The 12,034-nt window shown below is 37.6% G+C and overlaps 1 protein-coding gene across 2 annotated transcripts in view; it reads left to right on the plus strand.

The window, feature by feature from the left end:
• The window catches only part of IQUB (IQ motif and ubiquitin domain containing), a 46,568-nt gene that overhangs the window by 6,199 nt on the left and 28,335 nt on the right, over positions 1-12,034 (plus strand). For both annotated transcript variants that reach the window (XM_050936123.1, XM_050936124.1), the window contains 3 exons: positions 144-299; positions 2,353-2,563; positions 8,267-8,442. In XM_050936123.1, the coding sequence (XP_050792080.1) occupies positions 144-299; positions 2,353-2,563; positions 8,267-8,442 (543 nt within the window). The remainder of the gene's footprint in view (positions 1-143; positions 300-2,352; positions 2,564-8,266; positions 8,443-12,034) is intronic.

Here is a 12,034-nt window from a genome sequence, read left to right on the forward strand (position 1 = left end):
TACCTTAAAAACAAATAGTTAATGAGATTAACTTGCATGATTTTAAGTAGCCAACTTTCAGTTTAATTGAAAAAAATACAAAAATCTTCAGTATAGGATTGTTATGATGTCCTATTTTAACATAAACTATATTTTTGTTCCAGACTGTTGTGGAGAAAAATAAGTGCCAACAGACTAGAAATACAACCTCCACACAGATGACTAAAATTGACCTGTATGTGTCAAACATGACTGACAAGCTAATAGAACCAAGAACATATCTTACAGCAGAAGAATATCATAAACAAAGACTTGATGCAGTAAGTTCTTTTCCATTTATCTGTAAAGCAACACATTATACATATGATGGGATAAGTGTTCAAAGAATGTGTTTAACGATGAATGGCAAAAATGCCTTTTAATCTTTAAACTTTATGATTGCCAGTGGGATAGGGAGAGAGCATGTATCTGCTAATTTACAGTGTTATCAGCCTTATATTTTAACAACATTGAAATAATCATTAGTTACTGCACATCTTGAGAAATTTGATCTGTAGACTTTGTGGTTTCTCTCTCAGAATGAGTGACATCCCAACTGCGATGTTTAGAAGTTTGTCTAAACATGTTTTCATTTCCTCAAAACCTTCTCATAAAGTTTCTTTAGTTAGGCAAATTGTATGCATAAGAACAAACAAAAAGATACTACAGCGTTGTACTTGAAAAACCCTTACAATGTATCTACTCTACAATAAATTTTGTTTATTCATTGAGGGGAAGCTGAACTGGGTGAGCAGTCCTGTGGATTTACATGATGTAGTGGAATCTGCTGAGAGACTCCTTAGGATTTATGTTCTTAGTCTAGTTGCAGGTCCCCTTGTGCTGCAAGTTCTTGTCGTCTATCCGCAAACTAGTTATCACATTTAGAGCCAAAGTCCATGTCCCTAATCCCTTCCCCAGGCTGACTGCATGTTTCCTTAGGTGCACAGGTGTCAGCTTCAGTTTGCCAGTTTTTGTCTCTTTGGGTCGACTGAATGGTCTCCTTAGACCAAGGATCGGCAATCTTTGGCACGCGGCCCATCAGCGAAATCCACTGGCGGGCTGGGACAGTTCGTTTACCTCCAGCTTCCGCAGGTTTGGCCGATTGCAGCTCCCACTGGCCTTGGTTCGCCATTCCAGGCCAATGGGAGCTGCGGGAAGTGATGGCCAGCACATCCCTCGGTCCACGCTGCTTCCCACAGCTCCTATTGGCATGGAACAACAAACTGCGGCCAGCGGGAGCTGCCATCGGCTGAACCTGTGGACACTGCAGGTAAACAAACAAACAAACAAACAAACAATCCCGGCCCACCTGTGGATTTCTCTGATGGGCCACGTGCCAATGGTTGCCGATCCCTGCCTTAGACTGATATTTGCACCAAGAACTTCTTTACTTTCGGAGATCTTCAGCAGCAAACTCTATCCTCTACTGTCTGTCCCCATCTGTCATGGCAAATCTGTTTACCCAAACTGATGGTGGTGGCTGCATTGTGAGATTTTTTTGCATGCATTAAGGAAGTACATTAAGAAATGCAAAGAGAATTTTAAAAGGTTGTGTATCAACAACCAGGTCTGCTCTCTTACTTTAATACCCTGAACATAGCCTTGGTAGTCTCACTTCAACCACTAGTTCACAAACAAAAAATAGTTGATTTTCCATTAAATTTTCACTTTCTCTCAAAGTGTAAAAGGCCAGATTTTCAAGTATATTTACCTAAGTTGTACCCATTGTACATGCTATTGCACATTTTTATATATTATTATTTGTATTACTGTAGCACGTAAGAGCCATAGTCATGGATCAGGACCCCATTGTGCTACGCACTGTACAAACACTGTACAAACACAGTACAAAAAGTCCCTGCCTCAGAGCTTACAATCTATGTATAAGACAACAGAGCGATACAGACACATGAGGGAGTACAGGGAAACAATGAGACAGTATTGGTCAATATAGTAGGCAGTGGTTTCAGCATACCAGCGGCCTAATTCTTGGCAAGTTTTTTGTAGGCATCTTGGCGTGGCAAAGGAGAGTTTTGAGGAGGAATTTGAGGTAAAATCATGAGAGAGCCATTTTTTATAATCACAAGTCAGGCATATATTTGATAACTTAAAGCTAGATGGTCAGTTGTACACTTGGGCCCAATTGTGCTCTTACTGAAGTCAATAACAGAACTACCATGTACCTTGGTCGGAGTACAATTAAAGTCATGATTTAGTTTTTGTACATTTTAAACAAAACTGTAATTTCTAACAAATTTCTCTTCTACTGAAAACAAAATTTCTGGCATTGTACTTTAAATGGATAATTATTCATCTGTTTTATACTCTATTTAGGTAATAGTATTACAGACATATTTCCGACGATGGCATGCCATAAATGTTGTACAGAAATTAAGAAAAGAAAAAAGGTTGCGATTAGAATGGGAGGCACAAGAAGAGTTAAGGAAAAAAAGAGAGAAGGAAGAAAGACTGAGAAGAGAGCATGAGCGAAGATTGAATCCTAAAACAAAGGAAGACTTTGAACTACTTTACCATGCTTTAGAATGTAAGTTTTTCTTAGAGGCATTCTAAAATTGTCCCAGACCTCAAATGTAGGTTTTGTTAAAAATAAACTTTTACAGAACCCTGATGTCAGTGGAAATGTTTCCATTACTTTTTTCAATTTGCAATGGAAGTACTTTAAAAATGAAGGACTTTTAAAAGTAAATTACTATCTAGCAGCCAAATATTTTCTGTTTCATATTAGGAAGTAATCAGGTTACCAAATACAGCTGATAATTGTGCTATCTGATAGATTTACTGTTGTCTTCATCCATTTCTATTGCTAACTCCAGGTGGAAGAACTGGAAATTTTGTTGTTAGTTTGTTTGTAATGCAATAAGGTTAACATAACTGTGATGCACTTAAATAGCTGAAAATAAATCCATACAAAATGCAGATTTAATGTCCATAGTTCAGAATTAACTGCCACAGAGGTTTGTAATATTTTAGCCAAAACTCAAAAGACAACATACACATTTCCTTCATCTTCTCTCATCCTCTGATGTCCTTTTAATCTTATTTTTTCTCTCCTCTCCTCTTTTATTTCCCTCTGATGATTTACTGAACTTGTTCTTAGTATACTGCACGTGAGTCTTCTGACTTGTATCCCCCACTGAAATGAATCATATCTTCTAATATAGATAAGACCTTTATAACTTTCCCTTGAAATAACATGAAGTAGGTGCTGCAGAGAGATACCTGCTATAACAGCAATAGGAGAATGACCTGAACATACAGATATTACACTGAGAATATCAGTGCATACCTTTCTGAAGAAAATCAATATCTAAAAACTGGCCTTGTGCAAGTGTTGTCATATAATGAAAGTACAGGAATTCCTCTAAAATTTCTCACATTGAATAAGAATGTTGTGGTCCATTGGTGGCCTCTGATAACATTACTTCTGTGGCTCAAGCGGTGATGGGGACTGCATTGTCTAGTGAACTGAACTCAAAATAGAGAGCTAAAAACTCTGTAGTTCTATTTGCATCTGTTTCACTGATTCTGCCACACTTCAAGAATCTGAAAGGATAAACTGCAGTTCAAATGCCAAGTAGTATTGAGTTTATTGACCACAATTTTCAAAAATGACTAGTGATTGTGGGTGTTTTGAGGGCAGCCAATGTGAGACCTTCAAGTGGCCTAATTTTGAGAGTGTGAGTATGCAGCACTTTCCTAAACCAGGCTTCTGAAAGATGTGTGACAGGTTAGGTACCTAAAAATTGAGGACTCCAAAATCGCAAGTCATTTTGAAAAGCTTGGCCATTTATTGTTAGTGCTTATGTTTGGAATCTGGAGCCCCATAGGATTTATTTTAAAACATGTTTCTTAATTAGCAGTGTGACCCAGTCCACTTGGTTTTCTTTTAAGAGGCTTATTTGAGATAGAACCAACAAAGATCAGAGTTGAAATCCAGAATGAGTCTTTCTATTTTTAGATTTGAAACTTGTGGTTATATAAGTGTTTCTTTTGTTTAGTTAAAATACCATCTGGTTCATAAATAAAATCCTTAGCTGTGCAGGTTGAGGAATATAGTATCTAAGTAACACAAGAAGTTTGTGCCAGTACAAACAATGTAAAACAAAATTTCGTTACTTGAAATGTCTTTAGCATCGTATGTTGGAAAGAAATCACTCATTATATAAATTATTGACTGTTTGCTTTTGTTGTTTGTTTGTTGACTAGTTGCTTCTCTATACAGTGACCTGCAGTCATTCACCTCATAACAGAGCTTACAGATTCTAGGAACCACTTTTTTCTCTACCTGCAGCTAGAAGAACTTTCACATTCTTACAGTGTCAGCAGACTATACAAGCTAAATCACTGTGACAGTAATGGAATGAGATTACTGTCCTCTAAAGATCTGTGAAGGGCATTGCTAGTGATCACAACAGGGGTGGTTTGTTACAGAGTTAGCCAAAACTGGCTAGAAGTGTTGTCAGTTTTTGTTTGTTTTTTGAGCCTGGATAGTAAACAAGCTCTATTTTATATAATATATATAATATTTTAGTAAGGCAATTTTATTATTAAAATGTAAAATGGGTATATGGGAATAGTTAAAGACTGGCGATTCCTCAGTATCTGTAAAGCAGTTACACTACAAGGTCCATTTTTAAACAAGTTGCCTATTCCCAGTGAATCAATAGGTGAATCTAGACAATTCCAATAACTGTATCTAAACACCTTTTAGTCTCTTAAACACAACCTTGCTTACTATATTTATTAGTTTTGTCTTTTAAATTGCTGCCTCCTTGTGGTATATGAAGCTTTGGGCTATGCAATGCTATTGTTGACTAAAATGGCTGCTCTTAGAAGTATCTTGGGATACTGTGGACTTGTCAGGCAACCTAGCATTAAAACCATAGCAAAAGGAGCCTTAAGGCAATGAGTTGAAATATTCTAAAATGAAAAAGCATAAGGAACTGGAGATAAGAAGTAAATAAACCTTTTCTTTCTGCAGCTTTTTCCTGGGATAGGGTATTATGTTAGATTTTTTTCCCCCAGTAAGTATGCATTTTATACTGTTTTCTTGACATATGTATGCTTTGTTGTGTAACTGTTTTGGAATAGGTTTTATGTATGTAGAGAATTCTTAACTTTGCAAAAAAAAAATCACAAAGAAAATTCCAGATTGATTATATAATACATAAAGAAAAGTCACTATCTCATTTTAAAACGTTATGATATTGTTAGGAACAGAAAGAAGTTCATAAGAGTGTGTGTGTGTGTGTGTGTGTGTGTATGTATGTATGTACTGTGGTAATGGGCAATACAAAACAAGCCAAGATAGATGTTCATGTGCATATTACACCTAGCATGGGACATACAAGGCAATAAGAAGAGGTTCTATAAATATATTAGGAGCAGCAAAAAGGCAAAGGAAAGTGTAGGCCCACTACTTAGCAGGAAAGGAGAGCTAATAATGGGTAACATCAAGAAGTTTGAGGTTATCCATGCCTATTTTGCTTCAGCCTTCACTAAAAAGGTTAACTATGACCACATATTTAACACAAGTAATATTGACCACAAGGGGGAAGGAACGCAAGCTAGAATAGGGAAAGAAGAGGTAAAAGAATATCTAGGGTCTGATGAAATTCATCCTAAGCTACTTTAAGGAACTATCTGAAACAGACTTGGAACCAATTAGCAATAATCTTTGTGAACTCATGGAGAACGGTTGAGGTCCCAGAGGAGAGGAGAAGGGCAAACTTAGTATCTGTGTTTAAAAAGGAGAACAAAAAGGAACCAGGTAATATACACCAGCCTGCCTAACTTCAATATCGGGAAAGATACTGGAACAAATTCTTAAACAATCAGTTTGTAAGGACCTAGAGGATAATAGGATTATAAGCAATAGCCAGCCTACATTTGTCAAGAATAAATCATTTCAAAGCAACTTAATTTCCTTCTTTGACAGGGTTACTGAGGGGGATGCAGGGAAACTGTAATCATGATATATCCTGATTTTAGTAAGGCTTTTGGCACAGACACACATGATATTGTCATAAGCAACCTAGGGAAATGTGGTCTAGAAGAAATTACTATAAGATGAGTGCATAGCTGGTTGAAAGACTAATCAAAGAGTAGATATCAATGGTTCACTGTCAAACTGCATACAAACGTCTTGTGGGGTCTTGCAGGAGTCTGAACTAGGTCCAATACTATTCAGTATTTTCAGTAATTGCTTAAATACTGCAGTGGAGCGAACTTATAAAATTTGCCCATGACACCCACCTGGGAGGGGTTGCAGATACTTTGGAGGACAGTGCTAGAATTCAACTCAACCTTGAAAAATTAGAGAAATGGTCTGAAATTCAGTAAATACAGGTGCAAAGTACTTCCCTTAAGAAAGAAAACTCAAATGCACAACTGCAAAATTGGGAATAATTGGATAGGTGGTAATACTTCTGAAAAGGATCTGGGAGTTACATTGGATTACAAATGGAATGTGAGTCAACAATGTGATGTAGTTGCAAAAAAGGCTAATATCATTCTGGCTATATTAACAGCTGTGTTGTGTGAAAGTCTCACTTTACTTGGCACTGGTGAGGCTAGAGCTGGAGTGTTGTGTCCAGTTCTGGGTGCTACACTAGGAATAATGTGGACAAATTGGAGAGAGTTCATAGAAAACCAACAAAAATGATAAAACCTTTAGAAAACCTGACCTATGAGAAAAAGTTAAAAAAAACAAAAACCCTGAGCATCTTTAATCTTGAGAGAAGACAACTTGAGGGGGAATCTGATAACAGTCTTCATATATGTTAAAGGCTGTTATAAAGAGATCAAGGATCAATTGTTTTCCTTGTCCACTGGGTGTAGGACAAGAAGTAATGGGCTTAATCTGCATCAGGGAAGATTTAGGTTAGCTATTAGGAAACACTTTATAATTATAAGGATAATTAAGCACTGGAATAGGCTTCCAAGGGAGATTGAGGAATCCCCACCATTGGAGGTTTTTAAGACCAGGTTGGACAAACAGCTGTCAGGGTTGATCTAACCTCACTTGGTCCTGCCTCAGTGCAAGGAGCTGGACTAGATGCCCTCTCAAGGTCCCATCCAGCCCAATATTCCTGTGATCTATATTTATATATCTATTTATAGATATATAGATATATATATGTAATAGTTGTTTAAACAAGTTAGTACAGTTGCCTCGCTTGTATATTCAAGTGCTGCAGTTGCTCTAACATTTTGCTGCCTGGGTTTCTACTGTTTGTTTTCTTGATAATGTGGTTCTATGAGTCAGAAGTCCAGATTCTGAGCTGTGCAATATGATTTACATGCTGTCGTTGTTTTATCTCATGATTTTGGTGCACAATATCTATGTTCAGGGATCAAACTATTGGGGGGAGGGGAAGAAGGAGGAAGTATTGGTATTTTACCTAGATTTGCCCACAAATGGAACTCTGCCCACTGTACAGTATATTCTGTAAATGTTCAAAACAGGATCATGAGTCCTCAGCTGAGCTCCATTGGCGGACTCCTTGGATGTGGCTTCCTCTCAAAAGGATTCAAATAAATGCATGGACTCTGCTGGATTGTCTGGGCTTGACTCCACCTCAGTGGGTATTTGATGTCCCTAGGTTCCTTGGGCTTGATTGATTGAACAGAAATTGTAGGACTCTAAGCAGCAACACTAATGATGCCAAAATGAGATATCACTTCTGGTAACTTGGGCAGATGTTCATAATATATGGTTTCTGATTTCTTATATACTTTGATCAGCAGTGAAACAGTTAATATAGGTTTTTAAACTTTCATTGGACATCTGCATTAATACCTCATTGAAATGAACCGGAATTGTTCACACTTTTCAGAACTATTGTTTCAGGCTCTCTGCAAATTCAGGGAGAATTCATTTTTTTCAGTTATACTTGATTCATGTTTTGAAGATTTTCTTCACAAATGTAAGGCCTAGGGATCTTTTCTTAATAACATTTTAGATTGTGGAGCACAAGGTGGCAACTTTGGGGAGATGAATGTACATAGCATATCTATATCATAATTTGATCCATCTCTATGCTGTTTAATTTGCATTAAAATGTGCATAACTAACTTTAAAATGTACAAGTCATTTATTAGGAAACTGAAAGTTTGGCATTAAACATTGAAAAATAAATACACATTAACAGAATGTGAAAGAAAAATGTCCAGCTGGTAAACTTTTAGAAGTTTTAAAATCCATATTTTTTTTTAATGAATATAGTATGGAGGCAGGAGGAGATTGAGCGCATTAACAGCACTTTCGCTGGAGCAGAAAGAAAAGCAGCCCTCTGTGCACTTCTAGAACAAGAGACACAGCTGATTGCTTCCATTGGGAGACACAAACTAAATGCAGATGAAGAGAACCAGCAAAAAGCAATACTGTTCTTTTTGGATAAGGTCAGTGAAGTAATTGCAATCTGAACATGAATGTACCCAAAGTTCAAAAACCTAATATCATTTACAAACTAGCAGACAAAAGTAAACCACTGTAATTAGCTTGACCAGTTATGCATAGTGCAGACTTTCACGTTTGTCAGAGAATAGAATTGCCTCATTAGTTACAGTTTTTAAGTCTTTATTCATGTTGGTACAATTTAATGAACACTTCATTTTTCCCAAGCACAGAGTTCAAACTGCCACTTAATAACTTCATAACTTATCTAGTTATTTGAAGAGATATGAGAACAATGTATCATGTAACCTACCATCTGTGCTTCACTCTATGCACAGCAAGATATAAGTATAGTATAATAATGACATTAACTCTGAGTTGATGAATTTTGCCTTATAAGAATATTCTGCATAAAGGACCTAATTCTGCTCTTAGACATCAGTGATGCAAGGTCAGGCCCTAACAGAATGCATATAATTTTAGAGCTGACACAGTATGTCAGGATAATGTGTGCTATTTTAGTTTTTGCACAGTACAGTATAAGTTATTATCATGTAGGAACCCATGCATGAAAAATAGTTACTTTAAATGCATTATCTTTTTTTGAAACTTTAAATAACTCTGCCAATTAATTTCTCTCTCCAAAATACCCGGTGTCACTAATCAAAACTAATGAATAACCGCTTGATCCTGCCCTCTGATATACTGTATGAGCTACTGTGTATCTTGAAAAATCAGTTACTGCATTTTGTCAAAACATGCCTTAGGTGCTTGTAAAATTTCATTTTGTTTATTGGGTAGGGTGGTGTGTGTGTGTGTGTGTGTGTGTGAGCAAGCATAAAACAAAGAACAAAGGTTGTCCAGTGTCTGGTTTTCAACCAGAAAGTCCAGTTGAAAGGGGACCTGTACAGTGTCCAGTCAGGCGTAGGGACACCAAAAGTCCAGTTACTGCAGGTGTGCTCAGACAGGGCCACCTCCTACCTGCATCTCATGGGCAGGTGGGCTCCAAGTCAGGGACTGCAGCTCCAAGCTCGGCCCCAGAGCAGAGGGAGCCCAGATGGCGGAGGGAGGTGGAGAGGATCGAGTGATGAGGAAGTATGGGGGAGGGGAGAGAAGCAAGCAGGAGGTAGGGGGCTGGGGGAAGAGATGGAGAAGGGGCAGAGCCTCAAGAGAAGAGGTGAAGCAGGTGGCAGGGCCTCGTGGGGGAAGAGGTGGGGCAGGGGAAGGTTCTGGCACTCCTGCTGTAGTACCCTGTTTTCAGAAAATAGAAAGCTGACAACCCTACAAAGAACTGGCCAAACCAATTTAAATAAAATGTTTGGTGGGGAGGAACAAATAGAAATTTTTCTGGAGTGGGGCGCTGAATGGAAAATTTCAGCATCAAGCAAATTAAAATGACAAAATTATAAATTCCTCAAAAACAAGACTGAGAGTGGAATTCAAAACTCCAAAGTGACCTATGCACTTTTTTTTTCAAAAATGACTATTGAATGCATTTAACAATCAGCAAATGTATTATATAGCTGTGTCTCCTTTTTCTCTTCACTTAAGTTCCCATATGCTGGTTAACTAAAACAAATTTCCTTCATAAAAGATGCTTGGTTCTGAGCTGTTCACAGTATCTGTAAGACTTCTTGTAGTAACTAATAACTCTTTGTAACCACAGATTACCTAGGAATTTTGGCTCAGGAGAAGAATGACTTGTTAGCTGTTCTTCATTCTAAACATTTTATTCTGCAGGAACCAGACATAGTAGTGGTTCCCAATGCAGCATAGGCTGCAGCTGCCAGACAATCCTGCCTCTTAGTTTGAAGGAAGAATTTACTTGTGGTTCAATGCACAGGACAGAAAGTCAGGAGAGTTTGGGTGACATCTTGGCCTCATTGAACTCAGTGTCAAAACTCTCACTGACTTCAGTGGGGGCAGGTTTTCATCCCTGGATTTTATTCCTGTCTCACTTTAGGAAGGTAACTTAACCATTCTGTGCCTCAGTTTTCTCATTTGTAAAATGGGGATGATACTTACCTAACAGAGATGACATAAAGATAAGTTAATGCTAAGGCTCAGCATGAAGCGCTTAGAAATATTCATTACTCTTAGCTAAGAGATGTAGTAATATTCTGTTGCTTTCTACAAATGGATCAGAAAAGCTTAAACAGCTGTGAAGCACAGAGAACTACTAAGGTAGTAGTGTGACAACCATAATACTGCATGAAGTTGGCAGACACTCTTCAGTGTTTTTCTGACCCTGTCAATTTGGGACAAGTGGAGAAGAGATTCTTTGGGATGACCTCAGCCCTGTTATGGGAACAGGAGAGCATGTTTAGGCCAAGTGAAGGCCTTTTGAAACTTAGCAGAGGTTACCTAAGAAGTGAATGTGGTAAGGAGAGAAAATGTGAAAAGGGAGAGGACGATTTTTAGTAGAATTTCAACTAATGAAGAGATGAGAAGAAGGAACAAAAAGATATCTAAAATGTATAATAAACCATACTGATAGAAGATGTAGACAGGAAAGAGAAAAATAGTATGAAAAGCGAGACAGAATCAGAAGAGAAAATGTGAGAGAGAACAGGTGAAAGAAAATAAATGGAAAACCTAAAAAATGATTTAACATTACAAAAAAATTAGTTTGTTGAAAACCTACTTTCAGGGAACACTGATACAAGAATATAAAAGCGGGGAAAGTACAATAAAGAAATCAAGGAGAGAGAAGAGAAATGTCATTAATCTTAATTTTTTTTAAAACATTTGCTGCTAAAGCTTTGGGGTAAATTTTATCTTACAATTCTTTTATGTGGCTACTATTGATACTTTATGTAAATTTATATAATATGGTGTTTGTGAAATCTAACACTATCAGACAGATTTATTTGGCATTTTGTTATATGTGAAGCTTATTGAAAAGATAAAAATAAAGAATTTGCTGGGAGACATACAGATTTTTGATCAGCATTGGTCTCCAAATGTGACATTATAAAATTCTCCTTGGTTTTGTTGCTTGCATTATCAGAAACAATGTACTTGTACTTTTACTTAACTAGAGGAATTCTTACATTATTTTTTAAGACCAAGCTGACAGTGAGTCCAAGTGCAGTAAATCTAAAGATTTCATTAAATGGTAAATGGGACATTAGATGGGAAAGGCTCTTAGTTACTACAGAGAATTCTTTCCCAGGCATCTGGCTGGTGGGTCTCAAATGTTCACAGAGTCTAACTGATCTCCATATTTGGGGTCAGGAAGGAACCCCCCCGCCAAGGTACGATTGGCAGAGACCCTGGGTTTTGGTTTTTTTTCCTTTGCAGCCTGGGGCATAGTTCGCTTGCTGGTTTGAACTAAAGTAGATGGTGGATTCTCTGTAGCTTGATTTAAATCAAGATTTGAGGAGTTCAGTAAAAGACAGGGCCTTAGTGCCATTTTCCATGACCAGCTCTAGATTTTGAGAACCAATTTTTCCAAAGATAGAAGCCTTCTTACATATGAAGAAATGCATGCATAAATGCATTTCTGCCATGGGTGCCGACTCTGTGGGTGCTCCGGGGCTGGAGCACCCACGGGGAAAAATTAGCGGGTGCTCTGCACCCACCAGCAGCCAAGTT

The sequence above is a fragment of the Gopherus flavomarginatus genome, chromosome 1 (genome assembly GCF_025201925.1).
Source record: "Gopherus flavomarginatus isolate rGopFla2 chromosome 1, rGopFla2.mat.asm, whole genome shotgun sequence".
Lineage (NCBI taxonomy): Eukaryota > Metazoa > Chordata > Testudines > Testudinidae > Gopherus > Gopherus flavomarginatus.